Source organism: Oncorhynchus tshawytscha, linkage group LG33 (genome assembly GCF_018296145.1).
Source record: "Oncorhynchus tshawytscha isolate Ot180627B linkage group LG33, Otsh_v2.0, whole genome shotgun sequence".
Taxonomy (NCBI): Eukaryota; Metazoa; Chordata; class Actinopteri; order Salmoniformes; family Salmonidae; genus Oncorhynchus; species Oncorhynchus tshawytscha.
Genome location: NC_056461.1, coordinates 30,691,223 through 30,712,217, shown reverse-complemented (window position 1 = coordinate 30,712,217; position 20,995 = coordinate 30,691,223). Strand labels below are relative to the sequence as shown.

General features: G+C 43.5%; 1 protein-coding gene across 5 annotated transcripts; it reads right to left on the bottom strand.

The window, feature by feature from the left end:
- Positions 1–2,647: 2,647 nt before the first annotated feature.
- On the bottom strand, positions 2,648–19,257 carry LOC112231139 (putative bifunctional UDP-N-acetylglucosamine transferase and deubiquitinase ALG13). Of its 5 annotated transcripts, none has more exons than XM_024397711.2 (24): positions 18,956–19,257; positions 18,544–18,627; positions 18,392–18,442; positions 18,235–18,281; positions 18,003–18,075; positions 14,027–14,108; positions 13,518–13,686; positions 10,548–10,617; positions 10,325–10,433; positions 10,059–10,123; positions 9,859–9,959; positions 9,185–9,300; positions 8,847–9,069; positions 8,588–8,701; positions 8,274–8,430; positions 8,024–8,168; positions 7,894–7,929; positions 7,581–7,636; positions 7,344–7,421; positions 4,172–4,337; positions 3,968–4,087; positions 3,831–3,871; positions 3,537–3,720; positions 2,648–3,383 (listed from the first exon to the last, which is right to left on the bottom strand). In XM_024397711.2, exons 1-24 carry the CDS (start codon positions 19,145–19,147, stop codon positions 3,118–3,120), a joined length of 2,745 nt encoding a protein of 914 aa, XP_024253479.1. In that variant the 5' UTR covers positions 19,148–19,257; the 3' UTR covers positions 2,648–3,117. The 5 variants fall into 5 exon arrangements, with proteins under 5 accessions (XP_024253479.1, XP_024253480.1, XP_024253482.1 ...); XM_024397712.2 differs by having other exon boundaries at positions 8,274–8,421; XM_024397714.2 differs by having other exon boundaries at positions 8,274–8,412.
- Between the last annotated feature and the right edge of the window lie 1,738 nt (positions 19,258–20,995).

The window sequence follows — 20,995 nt, the reverse complement described above, 5'->3', positions numbered from 1 at the left end:
CCTAATACCATTTTCTTGATAAATATTGTTTTAGGTTCTGAATCTAGAAAAACATGCTGAAATGCAAAATTAGCCCTGACACAGTGAGTGCTATAAAAGCAAACAAAAAGTTCAGATTTATTAGATATTTGAATAATTTAAAGGTTTAAATGGAACAATCATAGCCTTAACACTTGTTGGACAATACGTAAACATGAAATTCCTCTAGTATCTGAGTTTACATCATAGAACTTGCAGCTAAACAAGCCCAAATATCTTAATGACTAATACATATTACTTCATAATCTTTTTTAATTTATTTAAATTTTACCTTTATTTAACTAGGCAAGTCAGTTAAGAACAAATTCTTATTTTCAATGACGGCCTAGGAACAGTGGGTTAACTGCCTGTTCAGGGGCAGAACGACAGATTTGTACCTTGTCAGCTCAGGGTTTTGAACTTGCAACCTTTCGGTTACTAGTCCAACACTAACTAGGCTACCCTGCCGCCCCGGCAAAAAAAAGAAACGTCCCTTTATCAGGACCCTGTCTTTCAAAGAATTTGTAAAAATCCAAATGACTTCATATCATACATGGTTTAAACACCGTTTCCCATGCTTGTTCAATGAACCATAAACAATTAATGAACATGCACCTGTGGAACGGTCGTTAAGACACTAACAGCTTACAGACAGTAGGCAATTAAGGTCACCGTTATGAAAGCTTAGAACAACTAAAGAGGCCCTTCTATTGACTGAAAAACACCAAAAGAAAGATACCCAGGGTCCCTGCTCATCTGCGTGAACATGCCTTAGGTGTGAAGGAAGCATGAGGACTGCAGATGTGGCCAGAGCAATAAATTGCAATGTCCATACTGTGAGACGCCTAAGACAGCACAACAGGGAGACAGGACGGACAGGCTGAGAGAGTCTGTACTGAGGGCTTGTAGGCCCGTAGTAAGGCAGGTCCTCACCAGACATCACCCTGCAACAACGTTGCCTATGGGCACAACCCCACCGTTGCCGAACCATACAGGACTGGCAAAAAGTGCTCTTCACTGACAAGTCGTGGTTTTGTCTCACCAGTCTCGAAGGTTGGATTCGAGTTTATCGTCGAAAGAATGAGTGTTACACCGAGGCCTGCACTCTGGAGTGGGATTGAGGTGGAGGGTCCATCATGGTCTGGGGCGGTGTGTCACAGCATCATCAGACTGAGCTTGTTGTCAACACTCTACTCAGCAAACTGGATGCAGTTTATCACAGTGCCATCCGTTTTGTCACTAAAGCACCTTATACCACCCACCACTGCGACTTGTATGCTCTAGTCGGCTGGCCCTCGCTACATATTCGTCGCCAGACCTACACGCGCTCCAGCAGGTGTATCTCACTGAACATCCCTAAAGCCAACACCTCATTTGGCCGCCTTTCGTTCCAGTTCTCTGCTGCCTGTGACTGGAACGAATTGCAAAAAAAAAAAAAAATCGCTGAAGTTGGAGACTTTTATTTCCCTCACCAACTTCAAACATCTATCTGAGAAGCTAACCGATCGCTGCAGCTGTACATAGTCTATCGGTAAATAGCCCACCCATTTTTACCTACCTCATCCCCATACTGTTTTTATTTACTTTTCTGCGCTTTTGCACACCAATATCTCTACCTGTACATGACCATCTGATCATTTATCACTCGTGTTAATCTGCAAAATTGTAATCATTCGCCTACCTCATGCCTTTTGCACACAATGTATATAGACTCTTTTTTCTACTGTGTTAGTGACTTAATTGTTTACTCCATGTGTAACTGTGTTGTCTGTTCACACTGCTATGCTTTATCTTGGCCAGGTCGCAGTTGCAAATGAGAACTTGTTCTCAACTAGCCTACCTGGTTAAATAAAGGTGAAATAAAATAAAAAAATTGCAGGCAATCAACGCTGTGCATTACAGGGAAGACATCCTCATGTGGTACCCTTCCCACAGGCTCATCCTGACATGACCCTCCAGCATGACAATGCCACCAGCCATACTGCTTGTTCTGTTCGTGATATCCTGCAAGAAAGGAATGTCATTGTTCTGCTATGGCCAGAGAAGAGCCCGGATGTCAATCCCATTGAGCACATCTGTGACCTGTTAGATCAGAGGGTGAGGGCTAGGGGCATTACCCCCAGAAATGTCCATGAACTTTCAGGTGCCTTGGTGGAAGAGTGGGGTAACATCTCACAGCAAGAAATGGCAAATCTGGTGTAGTTCATGAGATGCACTGAAGTACTTAATGCAGCTGGTGGCCACACCAGATACTGACTGTTACTTTTGACCCTCCCCCCGTTAGTCACGTCTGTGGAACTTGTTCAGTTTGTCTCAGTTGTTGAATCTTATATTCATACAACTATTTACACATTTATTTTCAGCAAACTTAAGTTGACAGTGAGGTCATTTTTTATTGCTGAGTTTGATAATTTAGTGTATCATATTAAAGCTTAAGATATTTGCAATCCAGACGACTTGACAACTGTGGGAAGCATTAATGTTAACATTAAGACTTATTTTGATTGTCCAGTCTTCCAGGAATCTCAGAGTTTACCGTTGGTGCAAAAACCTAGAGGGAAGTGCTCCAGGAACAGGGTTGAGAGCCCTGTTCTAAAAAGGACAGCTCAAATATTAAACTTTTGACTTCTGGGAAACAAAACCGTTTTATTAATTAAACATGAAAATAATGTATTAAACATTCTGTAAACACTGGATCAGAGGGTGTCTGAAATGGACCCCTATTCCCTATATAGTGCACCACTTTTTCAAGGGCGCCTTATTCCCTACATCAGTGGTACACAAACTGGGGTAATAGTACCTCTGGGGGTACTTGAGAAGACTCATGAGACCATTGTCCTACTGGTAAAATGCAGTAGGGGGTAGTTCAGGGCAAAATTCAGTTGGTAGTACAGTAACTGAAAAAGGATGGGAACCACTGCCCAACATAGTGCACTACTTTTGAATAGGGTGGCATTTCAGACAGCCACTGACTAGCGAACTTCAAAAACATGCAAACTTCAAAAGAAGAAAAGTGGAACAAACGTTACACATGACATAGGGTGACATATGGTGAATGTGGGTAGTTAGAGGGGCCCACCTCCCTCCCCCAGTGCTTGGTTACATGCTGGGAGGAATAAAGTGCCCTGGGTGTGTGGGTGCAGTGACATAGTTGACTGGGTGATTGGAGGGGCAGTAGGATGCATGCACATGTGGTTGGGCAGGGCCTGAGTTCCAGGGTGTGAGGTAATGGTAGGTGGCAGAGAGCATCGGAACATAAGGCTCGTAGGTGTGGAGGGGGGGTTGGCTGCACTGGTCCTGAAGCAAGGGGTAGAACACTGTGCCTGGGGCTCCTGCTGAGGGAGGGTCCATGGGCAGGGGGGTGCCTGGTAGGAAGGAAAAGGTGGTGGGTGAGGACCAAGGTAAGAAAATAAGTCACATGTAATACTTGAGGTCATAAGATTGTGACACTGAAGATCTTGCTCAATGCAGATGTGCCATTTCATAATGAGGTCTGGAGGCAGAGGGGTGACGCTGACCATTGGCAAGAACATCTCCCTGGCCATCAGGCCCTGCTCTCCCAGTCTCTGGGTAGGACTGGGGGACTGTGTGATCAGAGGGAGGGGGGGCTCCGGAGTAGGACTGGAACTGTTGCTCGGCATTAGGCTGCTGATACGCCTGCTGCATCTGTACCATGGAATGCCAATAGCTCTGCTGGTACCACTGTTTCAACATGGATAGAAATCAAAAGGTATAGGTTGTTTTCATTCAAAGACATGTCTAGTGTCTCATGCCAAGTAACTGTTCACCCATACATACTATAAATCACTTACTTGGACTCCTAAATTAAAGTAATATTGGAGGACCTTGCCATCTACAGAAAGAGAAAAACATTTAGTTACCGTCACATCTTCAAAGTCAACCATAAGAAGTTGAATTTAAACACGTGCCATGGGGAAGCATGTCTAACCTCGTGGAAGGTCGTTGCCGTTGGAGTCATAGGAGTAAGGTGGAGGGGGTATGGTGCTGACCGCTTCCCCCAGCTCATTCACAAACCAGGGAGAGGAAGGAGGAACCTGAATGGATGAAACTACAAACAAGAGAAAATAGGCATCAGTTAGGTATTAAGGCTTAATAACTCCTTTGGTCTGACCATCACCCTTAGAGTGGGTACCTTGTCTGCCCATTGCGTGTGGGGGCATGGGAGCCCCTTGAGGATAGTTTGAGGGTGAAGCAATTGGTGCTGGAAGGGTCTGAGAGCTGCTAGAGGAAGAGGTGAAGATAGTTGCTGGGGCTGTGGTTAAAGCCTGCGCAGGCATGACTGCTGACTTCACCACCACCTGAGGAAACAAAACTAAATCTGACTACAATTGACAAACAAGGTGCTTAAATTTTTTTTTTTTTTAAAGTCAGCCACATGACGTAGATGCAAAGTAAAACAGGCTAGGTGGTCATGTTCCGCAACTAAGAGCATGAGGTTAACGTTGGCTGTTTTGATCCCGCGGCTACTACGCGGTAAGAGTGTGAAGCGAACTGTTTGGCAGAGTGAAATCTTGCACATCGCAATATATATAGATATTTTTGGGAGATTCTTCAAAGTAGCCACCCTTTGCCTTGACAGCTTTGCACACTTGGCATTCACCTGGAATGCTTTCAACAGTCTTGAAGTAGTTCCCACATATGCTGAGCAGATGTTGGCTGCTTTAACTTCACTCTGCGGTCCAATTGGGTTGAGGTCGGGTGATTGTGGAGGCCAGGTAATCTGATGCAGCACTCCCCTTCTTGGTCAAATAGCCGTTACACAGCCTGGATGTGTGTAAGGAGCACAAACCAGATGGGATGGCATACCACTGCAGAATGCTGTGGTAGCCATGCTGGTTAACTGCCTTGAATTCTAAATTAACATTTTTATTTTTTTAAGTCAACAGCAAAGCATCCCCACACCTCTTCCTCCATGCTTCACGGTGGGAACCACACATGCAGATATCATCCGTTCACCTACTCTGCATCTCACAAAACTGATTCACGCAGTCTCCTCTGAACAGTTGATGTTGAGATGTGTGTTACTGGAACTCTGAAGCATTTATTTGGGCTGCAATCTGAGGTGCAGTTAACTAGAATTAAGTTATCCTCTGCAGCAGAGGTAACTCTGGTTATTCCTTTCCTGTGGTGGTCCTCATGAGAGCCAGTGTCATCATAGAGCTTGATGGTTTGGCGACTGCACTTGAAAATCTGAAAGTTCTTGACATTTCCTGGATCGACTGAACTTCATTTCTGTTTATTTGAGCTGTTCATGCCATAATATGACTTGGTCTTTTACCAAATAGGGCTCTCTTCTGTATACCACCACTACCTTGTCACAACTGATTACCTCAAACAAAGGAAAGAAATTCCACAAATTAACTTAAGGCACACCTGTTAATTGAAAAGCATTCCAGGTGACTACCTCATGAAGTTGGTTGAGAGTAGGCAAAGATGTCAAGGCAAATGGTGGCTACTTTTAAGAAACTCAACTATAAAAAGTATATTTAGATTTGTTTAAAACTTTTTTGGTTACATGATTCCATGTGTTATTTCATAGTTTTGATGTCTTGACTATTCTACAATGTAGAAAATTGTTTAAAAAAAAGAAACCCTGGCATGAGTAAGTGTCAAAACTTTTGACTAGTATTATGCTCAAGCAGACACCTTGACTTTTTCCACATTTTGTTACATTACAGCCTTATTCTAAAATGGATTCAAATGTTTTTTTCCCCCCTCAATCTACACATAATACCCCATAATGGACAAAGCAAAAGCTGTTTAGACATTTTTGCAAATGTATAAAAATATATCACATATGTATTCAGACCCTTTACTCAGTACTTTGTTGAAGCACCTTTAGCAGCGATTACCATTGAGTCTTCTTGGGTATGACGCTAGAAGCTTGGCATACCTGTATTTGGAGATTTTCTCCCATTCTTCTCTGCAGATCCTCTCAAGCTCTGTCAGGTTGGATAGGGAGCGTCGCTGTATAGCCACTTTTATGCTGCTGCTACCCGATCTACGCATAGTCACTTTAATAACCATCTAGATATTACCTCGACACCGGTGCCCCGCATGTTGACTATACCGGTACCCCCTGTATACAAACCTGCTATTGTTATCTACTGCTGCTCTTTGTTATTCTAATTTATTTAAAATTATAGATATTTTTTGTATTTTCTTAACTGCATTTCTGGTTAAGGGCTTTAAGTAAGCATTTGACTGTAAGGTCTACACCCGTTGTATTTGGCGCATGTGACAAATAAAATTAGATTTGATTTTCAGGTCTCTCAGATCAGGTTCAAGCCCAGGCTCTGGCTGGGTCACTCAAAGACAAATCAGAGACTTGTCCCAAGCCACTCCTGCATTGTCTTGGCTGTGTGCTTAGGGTCATTGTCCTGTTGGAAGGTGAACCGTTACCCCAGTCTGAGGTCCTGGGTGCTCTGGAGCAAATTTTCATCAAGGATCTCTGTACTTTGCTCCGTTCATCTTTCCCTTGATCCTGACTAGTCTCCCAGTCACTGCCATTGAAAAACATCCCCACAGCATGCTGCCACCACGCTTCACCATAGGGATGTTGCCAGGTTTCCTCCAGATGTGAAACTTGGCATTCAGGCCAAAAGAGTTCCATTTTGGTTTCATCAGACCAGAAAATCTTGTTTCTCCTTTTACTGAGGAGTGGCTTCCGTCTGGCCACTCTACCATAAAGGCCTGATTGGTGGGGTGCTGCAGAGATGGGAGAACCTTTCAGAAGAACCACCATCTGTCAGTGACCATCAAGTTCTTGGTTACCTCTCTGACCAAGGCCCTTCTCCCCCAATTGCTCAGTTTGGCCAGGCAGCCAGCTCTTGGAAGAGTCTTGGTGGTTCCAAACTTCTTCCATTGAAGAATGGAGGTCACTGTTCTTGGGGACCTTCAATGCTGCAGACATTATTTTGGTATCCTTCACATCTGTGCCTCAACACAAACCTGGACCCCATGGCTTGGTTTTTGCTCTGACATGCACTGTCAACTGTGGGACCTTATTTAGACAGGTGTGCCTTTCCAAATCATGTCCAAACAATTTAATTTACAACAGGTGGACTCCAATCAAGTTATAGCAAAATTCTAAGGATGATCAATGGAAACAGGATGCACCGCAGAATTGAGTCCCTTAGCAAAGGGTCTGAATACTCACATAAAAAGTCAAGCCATACAAGTTAACTTTTGTCCAAAGAAAATGAACGTTCTACAGTTTGAGTAAACTTAAAACCTGATGTTTTTTTCTGACAAAATGTGACAATTGAGGAGTTGGGTAAAGCGGATTGTAAAGCTTCTAGTACCTGCTGTGACTGAGTGTAGCTATAGCTAGCCATGCCCTCTTGTGGAGAGCCAGCACGAGATCCTCCCTCTTCAATGGTCTGTAAAGGCAGGCAAAACAAATGGACAGGAATGCAATCAAACCAATAAAAAGCAAGTAAATTGGCATGAATGGGAAATTATACAATACATCTAATTATTGTGAAACTATAGTTTAACTGTAGTTATTAAAAGTTAACAAAAAAGCAAGTGAAGAGTACCAGGTTGGCAGTGGACTCTGCCGCAGCATACACTGATGGGCTCTGGAACCCTGTGTCTGCAAGATGATTTAAAAAAGACAATTGTGAACTTGTATCCATATTGTACAAGGGGTCTTCAAATTGTGAGCCTTGACTGTTACCAAATGACAGAATCAGTTGGGAAATGGAATAGCCCAATTTGTCTTTACCTAATGGAAATCTGTTGAAAATGCATCTACAGAACAGCATATAATAAAATGGTGGCCAAGGACTGTCCTACCAGCTCTTCACCGACTTCAGAAACCTCACAAGCAGGTGATGTCAACACACTCACCTTCACCAGTATAGATGTACTCCTCTGAATATTCACCTGAGACACACCAAGGATTTACCATTTACATTCCGACTCAAAACAAATAAAAAAATGTGTGATCAAGACTGCGTCACTGGACAGGCTGGCCTACCCTGGTCGTCACCATTGCTCCTCTCGTCAGCGTCCTCCTCTGATGAGGTCAAGGCCTGTTTACCAGATGTGGGGATGGAGCTCGGCCCCTGCTGCACCCAGAATGTAGGGAGTGCTGGAACCATGGGATTTTCTACAGTCTGTCCCTAAAGAGACAGTTACAAAAGTAGATAGCAGGTTGACTTGAATACTAATGCTCCCAACTATCAAAGTCTGTAGCCTGAGGGCTTCTGGGCTGGCTACATAGTTACCGACAAGGGAGGGAAGGCAGTTTCATCTCCCCCCTCAATCTCATAGAAGGTGATCGTTCCATCCATGTCCTGTGCCTCCTGTCCAGCCTCGGAGACGTAGCTGAACTGGCACTCCTTGCTGATAGCAGGGATCTGGCGCCTGCTTCGGCTGCAAGAGCTCAAATGAATACACATACTTTTATAACCACAACACCACGTCATGTCGAACCATGACTACATTCTCTATGGGCAGGGCCACCGGTAATATCCAAAGTTACTGTAGCTCAAATTGCTCATTCTGCTTGACATCGCTAAGATGATAAAAGGCGTATTACCGTGACCTGAATGAGTAGTTGTCGAAGCTGTGGTAGCAGCGTTTTCCTGAGTGAGGGTAGTATGTCATCTCCGGCCCAACGAGGGGATGATTGTTCAGGAAACGGGCTGAACTTCTGAACAGAACCCAGATTGGCAACAGCATAGATACCAGCAGAATATAATCAACGGTAAGGAACATGACCTTCAGTTATGGTGAAGTACAGCAGTGGTGGAAAGGTGTTTTAGAGTGATATCTGTCAAATTTAAAAGCACACCAACCTGGGTGGGCCATATCCACGCTGGGGCCTGGGTGGAAGATGAGGCCGATAGTGTTCGTAGGGCATTGTCTCTGGTGGTGGTGTGGGGGCATGCATGCCAGGGGCACGCCCAGGGGGTATGCCGCCAGGGCCTGATTGAAAGCGGGGAGGCAGGCCAGCCACCATCAGCATCTCCTTCCCTCTGGGTTTCTTAAAGAAACGCCGCCGGCCCCGCAACTCTGAATCTAACATACAGAAGGGCTAACCGTTGTACAGGTCTTCAATGGTCCAAGGCCAATACGATGTTCATTGTTATTAAAAACGTACTAAGACCATCTAACGGTTAAAGGGCATACTGACCCATCTCTCCAGGATACTGCTCAGGCCGGCTGTATGATGGTCCCTTGCGGCTCGGGGTGATGTTCCAGGCAGGGACAGGGTTCACAGGCTTGAAGTTAGTCAGAGACACAAGATGTCTGAAATGGGTGGGTGGGGTATAGAGAGGAGGTCTCATAAACCTAATATTGAAAAGAGCACCTTCTTGATGGTGAACCACTGCATCTATCATACTGTATGACTGAACCATTTGGGATGGTACATTTACATTTTAGTCATCTAGCAGACTCTTATCCAGAGTGACTTCCAGTGCATTCACCTTAAGATAACTAGGTGGGACAACCACATACAGTAAGCACATTTTCCTCAATAAAGTAGCTATCTGCAGTCAGAAGTTGAGCAAGGACTCTGTTTCAAGGGGAAGCTGGTTCCATAATTGGGGTGCCAGGACAGAGAAGCCCTTGTACTGGGTTGAGTGGGAGGACCAAGAGATCAGAGGTGGCAGAACGGAGTACTCGGGTTGGGGTGTAGATTTGGAGCAAAGCCTGACGGTAGGGAGGGGCAGTTCCTCTTACTGCTCGAATACAAGAATGTGCCAGAAAACTAAAATAAGCACACATTGATGGGTGCTGTGTAGAAGTGCCTATGTGTAAGTCAGTTCAATTGGGGGTGTTTTTTTAAAGGGACAGGTATCTCACTTTTCTCCAAGCTCTTCGATGAACACTGTCACAGCGCTGGGGTGAGTGCCCACCTCCTGAATGAAGGCATTGTAATACTTCCCTTTGGGGTCTAGACGAACCTGCATGGAAGACATGGGCTACCCTTATTCATGGAGTATTTTTTTAAATTTTATTTCGCAAAACAATCTTAATTTAGTGGATAAATTGGATTTCTGTACCTGACACTTGTCTCCCAAGAAGTACTGTCTTCCAGCAAACACCATGTAATCAGTTTTCTGCATCTCTGTTTCAGAGAAATGATATGCCATTCCAGAACACCCAATTATACAACTGCTCTACATTAAGAAATGAATGTACGGTATAATCATATCAACCCCACGGATAAAAGGTCTGCTCTGTGTGAATCTTGTCGTTTATGACTAATGTCTCATTATTAATTCAGCAGTTCCACAAGAAACCAACAGAAGGGGGCAACATGGCATACCTCTGCGACTGTCATGCCATACGTCAAACTGGACATTTCTGTACATCTCAGAATCCAGTGCTTTGAGCACCTTGTACGGGAGAGAGAGTTTTGCTGGTCCATCTGGAGTCTTAGGAAGAGAAAGAAACTGGATTTGTGTTCCTAGAATCTAGTCTTCGTCAAAAAAAAATTGTATAAACTACAACTCAGTGGTAACAATAAACGCTATAGAAAACGTTGCCACCTTTGCTTCCTCTGCTCCGGGTCGGGCTTTGTCCTCTGTGCGACTGTGCCCATTGAACTCCCAATCATCCCTACAAGAAAGTAAACAGTGTAGAAAAATTGTACTTTACAAAAACCTGATAAACAAAATTCATACAATGACTACAATACACACGGAGTGTACTAAACATTAAGAACACCTGCTCTTTACATTAGACTGACCAGGTGAAAGTCATAATCCCCCTTCATCTACACAGATTCTGAAGTGGACGAGACAAAGGATTTAAGCCTTGAGACATGGAGTGTGTATGTGTGCCATTCAGAGGGTGAATGGGCAAGACAAAAGATTGAGATGCCTTTGAACGGGGTATGGTAGAAGGTGCCAGGCGCACCGGTATGTATCAAGAACTGAAATTCTGCAGGGTTTCCCCACACGCAACAGTTTCCTGTGTATCAAGAACGGTCCACCACCCAAAGAACAACCAGCCAACTGTGGGAAGCATTGGAGTCAACATGGGCCAGCATCCCTGTGGAACGCCTTCGACACCTTGTAGAGTCCATGCCCCGACGAATTGAGACTGTTGAGGGCAAAAGGGTGCAACTCAAAATTAGGACGGTGTTCCTAATGTTTGGTAAACTCAGTGTATAGACGCTTTGGTGAATTTATGCATACTGTAGGTGGGTTGTTTCACGACATGAGTCCCTTTTGGGTAATGTAACTTAGTAAAAAAAGAAAGTTTGATTATTTCACCTGCATGGAAGACATGGGCTACCCTTATTCATTTGGAGCATTTTTTCCCCCCCATCTCAAGAAAAGAAAAAAAAGAAAAAACTGCCAAATAAAAGTAACAGGGTTGATGTGTTCATCTTAAAACATCAGCCATGAGTCCCCTTGTGACAAAGGGAATGGAAGCTTGTGTGCAATAGGAATAGGCAATTGAATGAAAGCTTCACAAAATGTGTGTTACGCTCAGTCCACTCAGTTTTCCACCACAAAACACCAGAAAGTAAAACCAGCTCATACTTGAACACAACGATTTGACTATTAGATGTTGTACGTTTCTTTCGGAAAACGTATTACAAACCGTGTTGACCTTAAAAATGAGGGACAAGTTTAACCTTAAATTGAATCACTAAATACTTTTTTCCCCCTACTGAACAAAGCATTAAAAAAAACGCAACATGTATAAAGTGTTGGGCCCATGTTTCATGAATTGAAATAGAAAGACCAGAAATTTTCCAGCATATTTCTCTCAAATTTGGTTTACATCCCCGTTAGCGAACATTTCTCCTTTGCCGAGATAATCCAGCCACCTGACCTGCGTGGCACGATCATTACACAGGTGCAGACCCTTTTCCAGCCCACGACAGACGTCGCACGCATCTCTTGGCGGCATCAAGAAAGCTATGGCCATCCCATTCAACAGCCTAGAGTTCCCGTTATATTACAAAATATTTTTGGGGTTCTCATATGCTTAATGTTTTTTGGCTGCCGTTCTATAAGAACTCCTTGGTCTGCCACATATTGCGCGTCGCCCTTGTGCGGCAATGGTTTCAAACACAGAAAAGGGTCTATAATCATTTTTGAAAAACCTTTAACTAGGCAAGTCCGTTAACTAATTCTTATTTACAATGACGGCCTACCCCGGCCAAACCCTAACACAGGGCCAATTGTGCATCTCCCTACGGGACTCCCAATCACGACCTTTTGTGATGCACACTGAGGTGCAGAGCCATAGACCGCTGCGCCACTTGGGAGGCCCATATAAAAAGGCCACTAAAATCTGCAGTGTTGTCACACAACACGACAGTGGCATGCTGACTGCAGGAATGTTCACCAGAGCTGTTCCCAGAGAATTTAACGTTAATTTCTCTACCATGAACTGCCTCCAACGTCGTTTTAGAGAATTTGGCAGTACGTCCAACCGGCCTCACAAACCGCAGACTACGCGTGACCACGCCAGCCTAGGACCTCCACGTCCGGCTTCTTAAGCTGTGGGATCGTCTGAAACCAGCCACCTGATTAAACTGTGGGTTTGCACAACCGAAGAATTTCAGCATCAAACTGTCAGAAACAGTCTCAGGGAAACTCATCTGCATATGCTTGTTGTCCTCACCAGGGTCTTGACCTGACTGCAGTTCCAGCGTCCTAAGCAACTTCAGTGGGCAAATGCCACAGGAGAAGTGTTCTCTTCACAGATGAATCCCGGTTACAACTGTACCAGGCAGATGGAAAACAGTGTGTACGGCGTCATGTGGGCGAGTGGTTTGCTGATGTCATTGTGAACAGAGTGCCCCATGGTGGAGGTGGGTTTATGGTATAGGCAGGCATAAGCTACAGAAAATGTCTCAGCTCCTCCATGGCCTGCATTCTCATCGAACTCGTCACCCATTGAGCATGTTTGGGATGTTCTCAAATGACGTGTACGACTGTGTTCCAGTTCCCGGAAATATCCAGCAACTTTGCACAGCCATTAACAAGTGGGGCAACACTCCACAATCAACAGCCTGATCAACTCTACGTAAACAAAATGTCACCCCGCATGAGGCAAATGGTGGTCGCACCAGATTCTGATCTACACCTATCTTTATTTTTTTCAATGTATATAATAATCTTCAGAAATAACTGTCAAAGCAAAAAAATACCTAGGGATCTACAATGATGCTAAAAACGTGGCCATTTTGGGATGAAGTGTGTTCATTTTCCTAGAAGTCAGAGGGTACACAGTAGGACATGTCAAAATGCTGAATTTTGGCACTTTACCAGGTCTTTAGTTAAAAGTATGTATTAAATTTTCCATGTGGTCTATATTAAGGGCACTTAATATAAACAGGCTTTTAAAACTCAATATTGGTGCACAAGTTAAAATATCAAAGGGATGCAAAAGGGACTCATTTTTATGGAATGACCCAAGTAACTAGCAACTGTAAGACTTAGGTTTAGTGTAGAGGGCTTTATGGAAATCAAGTGGTGTGCAGAGCACAACTTCACCTCAGAGTCTGACCCCTGTCCTCAGGGATGTCATAGCCTGCATCCTCACTGCACACCGACAGGCTGTTCCTATAGCGACGACCTCCACCATGGAACCCTTCCAAGGCTCCTTGCACCTCTGCCTCGCCGACACCAAGGACTTGTGTGTACAGCAGCTCATACAACAGAGCTGGATTCAGTTGGAGAAAAAGGTTGTATATTTCCTATTCACTACACATGAAAGTACTGATCATTTAAAATATTGAGTAACTAAAATAAATGAGTAGGCAATTATAGGACTTAGAGTGAAGATTTATCCACTGCTGTGGAGCTGGTGGAAGGAGCTATAGGACGGGCTCATTGAAATGGCTAGAATGGAATTGAGTCAAACATGTGGTTTCCTTACCTTTGACGTGTATGACACGGTTCCATCTATACCATTCTAGCCATTACAATGACCCAGTCTTCCAATAACTCCTCCCACCAGCCTCCACTGATTTTTCTGAATTCTGATGAGTGAGAGTACAGACCTTGACACAGAGCTGCGTGGATGGGGTAGTTCCTGGGGTACACAACATCATAATGGCCATTGTTGGAGCAACACAGCAGAATCTGCAACAGTCAGAGAGCAGAAGTGTAAAGCATTTTTACTCTTAACCAGTCATCAAATGGTAGAGTCCCTCCAAATCAAATTGTCTACAGCAGTTATTCCCAAACTGCCGTCGGCGGTACGCCAAATAAAAAAAACGTATTTTTACTTCACATTTTCAAACAGTCCATTTATATTGCAACAAGCAGTTCTGTGAAAATTGAATTTAAAAATCAGAAGCCATTGCCAGATTTCTGGATTGGGCTCCGCTCCGACTATCCTGCCTTGGCAAATCGCGCTGTTAAGACACTAATGCCCTTTGCAACCAGGTACCTATGTGAGAGTGGATTCTCAGCCCTCACTAGCATGAAAATTAAATACAGGTAGACTGTGTGGAAAATGATTTAAGACACTCTCTCCAATACAACATTGCAGAGTTATGTGCATCCTTTCAAGCACACCCTTCATTAACCTGTGGTGAGTTAAACTTATTTGTTCATCACAAATTGTGAATATGTAAGATGGTTAAATAGAGCTAAATTATTGATGATTATTATAAGCGCTGTCACTTTTCCACGAGCCGTGTTGTAACAAACACTCATTCTTATGCTTAATAAATGTATCGTATAGTATGTTGGTGTGTGGCAGGCTTACAATGATGGCAAAAAAAAACATTTGAGAGTGCTGGTGCTAGAGGTTGAATGTTTGAAGGGGTATGGGACAACAAAAGAAGTTTGGGAACATCTGGTCTACAGAATAGAGAACGAACTAAGAGAGAAATAGAGGTAACAGAGACTTAAGCATGACTTGCTGTTTTTTTTCCTTCCTGGTTCAATGAACGAAGTAGACCAAACCCAGCTGCTATTGCATTGGTGTCTATGGGAGACACACCAAGTTACCGAGACTGGAACTGACTTTTTGTTGTTGCTTCCAATGGTAAGCAGCCTGAATGAATCCCATTTTCATTTATATACACCATCTTTGGCTGTAGTCTTCTCAAATGAGAGCAGTACCATCTAGTGGACAAACCAAAGCACACTACAAAAAGTATGTGGACACCTGCTCATCAAACATCTCATTCCAAAATCATGGGCATTAAAATGGTTGCTGCTATACCAGCCTCCACTCTTCTGGGAAGGCTTTCCGCTAGATGTTGGAACATTGCTGCGGGGACTTGTTCCAGTCAGCCACAAGAGCATTAGTGAAGTCGACACTGATGTTGGGCAATTAGGCCTGGCTCGCAGTCTGAGTTTCAATTCAAAGATTGATGGGGTTGAAGTCAGGGGTCTTTGCAGGCTAGTCAAGTTCTCCACACAGATCTCTACAAACCATTTCTGTAAGGACCTCGCTTTTTTTTTGTGCAGGGGCATTGTCATGCTGAAATGGGAACTGGCCTTCCCCAAACTGTTTCCACAAAGTTGGAAGCACAGAAACGTCTAGAACATCGTATGCTGTAGCATTAAGATTTCCCTTCACTGGAACTAAGGGGCCTAGCCTGAACCATTAAAAACAGCCCCAGACCATTAATCCTTCTCCAAACTTTAGGGCAGGTAGCATTCTCCTGGCGTCGCCAAACCCAGATTTGTCCATCGGGCTGCCAGATAAAGCGTGATTCATCACGCCAGAGAAACACGTTTCCACTAGAGGTCGACCGATTGTTTTTTCAACGCTGATAGCGATTATTGGAGGACAAAAAAAAGCAGATAACGATTAATCGGACGATTTTTTACATTTATTTGTAATAATGACGATTACAACAATACTGAATGAACATGCATTTTAACTTAATATAATACACCAATAAAAATCTATTTAGCCTCAAATAAATAATGAAACATGTTCGATTTGGTTTAAATAATGCAAAAACAAAGTGTTGGAGAAGTAAAAGTGCAATATGTGCCATGTAAAAAAGCTAATGTTTAAGTTCCTTGCTCAGAACTTATCATATGAAAGCTGGTGGTTCCTTTTAACATGAGACTTCAATATTCCAAGGTAAGAGGTTTTAGGTTGTAGTTATAGTATTTATAGGACTCTATACCATTTGTATTCCATATACCTTTGACTATTGGATGTTCTTATAGGCACTTTATTATTGCCAGTGTAACAGTATAGCTTCCATCCCCCTCCGACGCTACCTGGGCTTGAACCAGGAACACATCGACAGCCACCCTCGAAGCATTGTTACCCATCGTTCCAGAAAAGCCGCAGCCCTTGCAGAGCAAGGGGAACAACTACTCCAGGTCACAGAGCGAGTGATGTTTGAAACGCTATTAGCGCGCACCCCGCTAACCAGCTAGCCATTTCACATTGGTTACACCAGCCTAATCTCGGGAGTTGATAGGCTTGAAGTCATAAACAGCGCAATGCTTGAAGCACAGCAAAGAGCTGCTGGAAAGTGCTGTTTGAATTAATGCTTACGAGCCTGCTGGTGCCTACCACCGCTCAGACTGCTCTATCAAATCATAGACTTAATTATAACAAGCAGAAATACAAGCCTTTGGTCATTAATACGGTCAAATCCGGAAACTATCATTTCGAAAACAAAACGTTGATTATTATCGTATTGTGTTCATTGAGTGCAATGAACACAGGAGAACTGACACAATTTCACCTGGTTAATATTGCCTGCTAACCTGGAATTCTTTTAGCTAAATATGCAGTTTTAAAAATATATACTTCTGTGTATTGATTTTAAGAAAGGCATTGATGTTTATGGTTAGGTACACGTTGAAGCAATGGCAGTCCTTCCGCGAATGCCACCGCATCGATTATATGCAACGCAGGACACGCTAGATAAACTAGTAATATCAACCATGTGTAGTTAACTAGTGATTATGATTGATTGTTTTTTTATAAGATAAGTTTAATGCTAGCTAGCAACTTATCTTGGCTTCTTACTGCATTTGCGTAACAGGCAGGCTTCTCATGGAGTGCAATGAGAGGCAGGTGGTTAGAGCCTTGGACTAGTTAACTGTAAGGTTGCAAGATTGAATCCCCGAGCTGACAAGTTAAAAATCTGTCGTTCTGCCCCTGAACTGTTCCTAGGCTGTCATTGAAAATAAGAATGTGTTCTTAACTGACTTGCCTAGTTAAATAAAAGGTGTTAAATATATATAAATATATATAAAAAAAGCCAAATTGGTGTCCAAAAATACAGACTTACGATTGTTAATGAAAACTTGAAATCGCCCCTAATTAAAATCGTCCATTCCGATTAATTGGTCGACCTCTAGCTTCTACTGCTCCAGAGTCTAATGGTGGCGAGCTTTACACCCCTCTAGCTGACGCTTGGCATTGCACATGGTGATCTTAGGCTTGTATCCACCCACTCAGCCATGGTAACCCTTTTCATGAAGCTCCCGATAAACAGTGCCGATGTTGCTTCCAGAGGCAGTTTTGAACTCTAGTGAGCGTTGCACCTGAGGACAGACGAATTTTACATGCCATGTGCTTCAGCACGCCGCGATCCCATTCTGTGAGTTTGTGTACTACCACTTTGTGGCTGAACCGTTGTTGCTCCTAGAGGTTTCCACTTCAATAACAGCACTTAGTTGACTGGGGTGGCTCTAGCAGGGCAGAAATTTGACAAACTGACTTGTTGGAAAGGTGGCATCTTATGACATTGTCACGTTGAAAGTCATTTGAGCTCTTCAGCACGGACCATTCTAATGCCAATGTTTGTCTATGGAGATTGCATGGCTGGGTGCTCAACTTTTTTCACCCGTCAGCAACGGGTGTGGCTGAAATAGCAAACTTGACTAATTTGAAGGGGTGTCCACATACTTCTGTATTACACATCACCTCCTATCCACACACCTGGTTCAATTAGCAACCTGGTTCAGTTTTGCCTGGTAATTACTTCATTAGTCAGGCATTTAAGATGCTTCAGGGCCTGGGCAGTGAATAACCACACTTACCTTCTCCATGTAGTCTACTTCAGTTATCTCCGTTGGTGGCTTCCCAGGATACCTGTATACAAGGAAGCACCGCCTGCCACACGGCCAACACACACTTATTTCAGGTTACATTAAACTGCATTTCACAAATCTAATTCTCCATATCACATTTGACAATATCCTGTCGGCCAACACAAAGGTTGTACAATGTGGCAGGTGATGTTTAACTGATAACACATTGTGCAGCACTTACCTGTACAATGACGACAAAGCCTTTATCTCAACTTGGCCAGTGGTTTCCTGGAGAAAAACATATTTAACAGTGTGTACATGACCTTTCTTCATATGGTCTGAATCTGACCCATGGCTTGTGCAATGTGCTTTTATAACATGTAGTTCTATAAACATACCTTGGGGTCCTCCAGACGTTCCAGATACTTCTCAAACGACCCTTCAACAAACTAGGAGATAAAACATGCCATTTGACTTAGATTTTAAGCAATCAGTGCTATCTGGAATTCTTGGGACGTCCCTACCCTTAAACATTTTGAAGTCAACTTACAGGTTCAAAGTTGCATCGGTTCTCTCTCATGAAGTTGACACAGTCTTTCCTTATCTTTTGATGGTAATTCTGAGAGTAATACATCTTGGAGGAAAGAAATCAATCATCACATAGTGCACCTGTATTTCATATTCGACAATCTCTTTGCGCCCTGGAGCATAAGTGTTGTGCAATTCATATTTTAACTCCGGCCTCGGCAATAATTTCAGTCAGCCAAATGAACCATAGCCGAAGATGAACAGGCAGGCTAAATGAACCCATGAGTTCCCAAACGACCATTTATTTTGAAAAAAAAAGACAACTTCCTATTCGCACGCCATGAATTCAGTCAGATAAATGTAATATATTATATTCTGAACGTTGAACGTCAAATGGGACGTATAAAACATTTCGCTAAATTGCTCTAGCCTACCTGCTCAGAGACAGCTCGAAATAGACAGGACGCGTCTCGTGCCATCATTTTCCTGTAGAGACCGATGCTGGCTAGATACTCGTCCATGTTTACAAAATACTTCTTCAAGGCTTTCTGCATTTTAAGGATGTTGTAAATAAAAAAACTATAAATATGCAAAGCTTCATAACTTTCCGCGTAGAAGATAAACATGAAGTTCGAAAGTTTCCTTTCGAGTTGGAATAAGGAAACAGGTGCTAAAACTGAGCACTGATTACAGAGTCAACACCGTCATTCGTGCCAACCGTTGAAAACTTTATTGAAAATTCTTGTCTTTGATTGGTTACACTATATTCTTGTTTTTTTATAATACTGCACCCCCATCTATTTTGTTTATAGCCTCCCATGCCTTATCCAGTGAAAAGGCTACTCCACAGACAGAAACTAATGATAAACCTGACTCTGAGGAAATTATTTGTAAAAAATCTGGCCAAAATCTAACCGAATATACACCAAATATACAAAAGTATGTGGACACCCCTTCATATTAATGGATTTGGCTATTTCAACCACACCCGTTGCTGACAGGACTATAAAATCGAGCACACAGCCATGCAATCTCCATAGCAGTGGTAGGCCACACAAGGACTGCCAAGTGCTGTAAAAATAGTTTGTCCTCGGTTGCAACACTCCAAACTGCCTCTGGAAGCAATGTCAGCACAATAACTATTCATTGGGAGCTTCATGAAATGGGATTCCATAGCCGAGCAGCCACACACAAGCCTAGCTTGCCGCCATTTGACTCTGGAGCAGTGGAAACACCTTCTCTGGTGTGATGAATCACGCTTCGCCATCTGGCAGTCTGACTGACGAATCTGGGTTTGGTGGATGCCAAGAGAACGCTACCCGCCCCAATGCATAGTGCCAACTATAACGTTTGGTGGAGGGGGAATAATGGTCTGGGGCTGTTTTTCATGGTTCAGCCTAGGCCCCATAGTTCCAGTGAAGGGAAGTCTTAATGCTACAGCATACAATGACATTCTAGATGATTTTGTGCTTCCAAATTTGTGGCAAGTTTGGGAAGGCCCTTTCCTGTTTCAGCATGACAATGCCTCTGTGCACAAAGCGAGGTCCATACAGAAATGGTTTGTCTAGATTGGTGTGGAAGAACTTGACTGGCCTGCACAGAGCCCTGACCTCAACTCCATCTAACACCTTTGGGATGAATTGGAATGCCAAACTGCGAGCCAGGACTAATCGCCCAACATCAATGCCGACCTCACTAATGCTCTTGTGGCTGAATGGAAGCTTTGTCCCAGCAGCAATGTTCCAACAACTAGTGGAAAGCCTTCCCAGAAGAGTGGAGGCTGTTATAGCAGCAATGTTCCAACATCTAATGGAAAGCCTTCCCAGGAGAGTGGAGGCCGTTATAGCAGCAATGTTCCAACATCTAGTGGAAAGCCTTCCTAGAAGCGTGGAGGCTGTTATAGCAGCAATGTTCCAACATCTAGTGGAACGCCTTCCTAGAAGAGTGGAGGCTGTTATAGCAGCAATGTTCCAACATCTAGTGGAACGCCTTCCTAGAAGAGTGGAGGCTGTTATAGCAGCAATGTTCCAACATCTAGTGGAACGCCTTCCCAGAAGAGTGGAGGCTGTTATAGCAGCAATGTTCCAACATCTAGTGGAACGCCTTCCCAGGAGAGTGGAGGCTGTTATAGCAGCAAAGGGGGATCAACTCCATATTAATGCCCATGGTTTTGGAATGAGATGTACAAAGAGCAGGCGTCCATAAACTTTTGGTCATGTAGTGTTGCATCACAGAAACATGACATGATAAAGCTCCTCCTTCTCAATATTAATATAGTCAAGGTAAATTGAAAGAACAACACAGTTTACAGTCTGAAAACAGTATCATAATAGACAGTGTCTTGCCTCCAATGTTATTTCCTTCCTTTTCCCTTTCCTCCACTTCCTGACCTCTCCCTCCTAGGATGAGGAACCTACAGCAGCCATCTACCTTGAGTGGATACAGATTATAGGCTACATCAGGCTTGTGAGTTA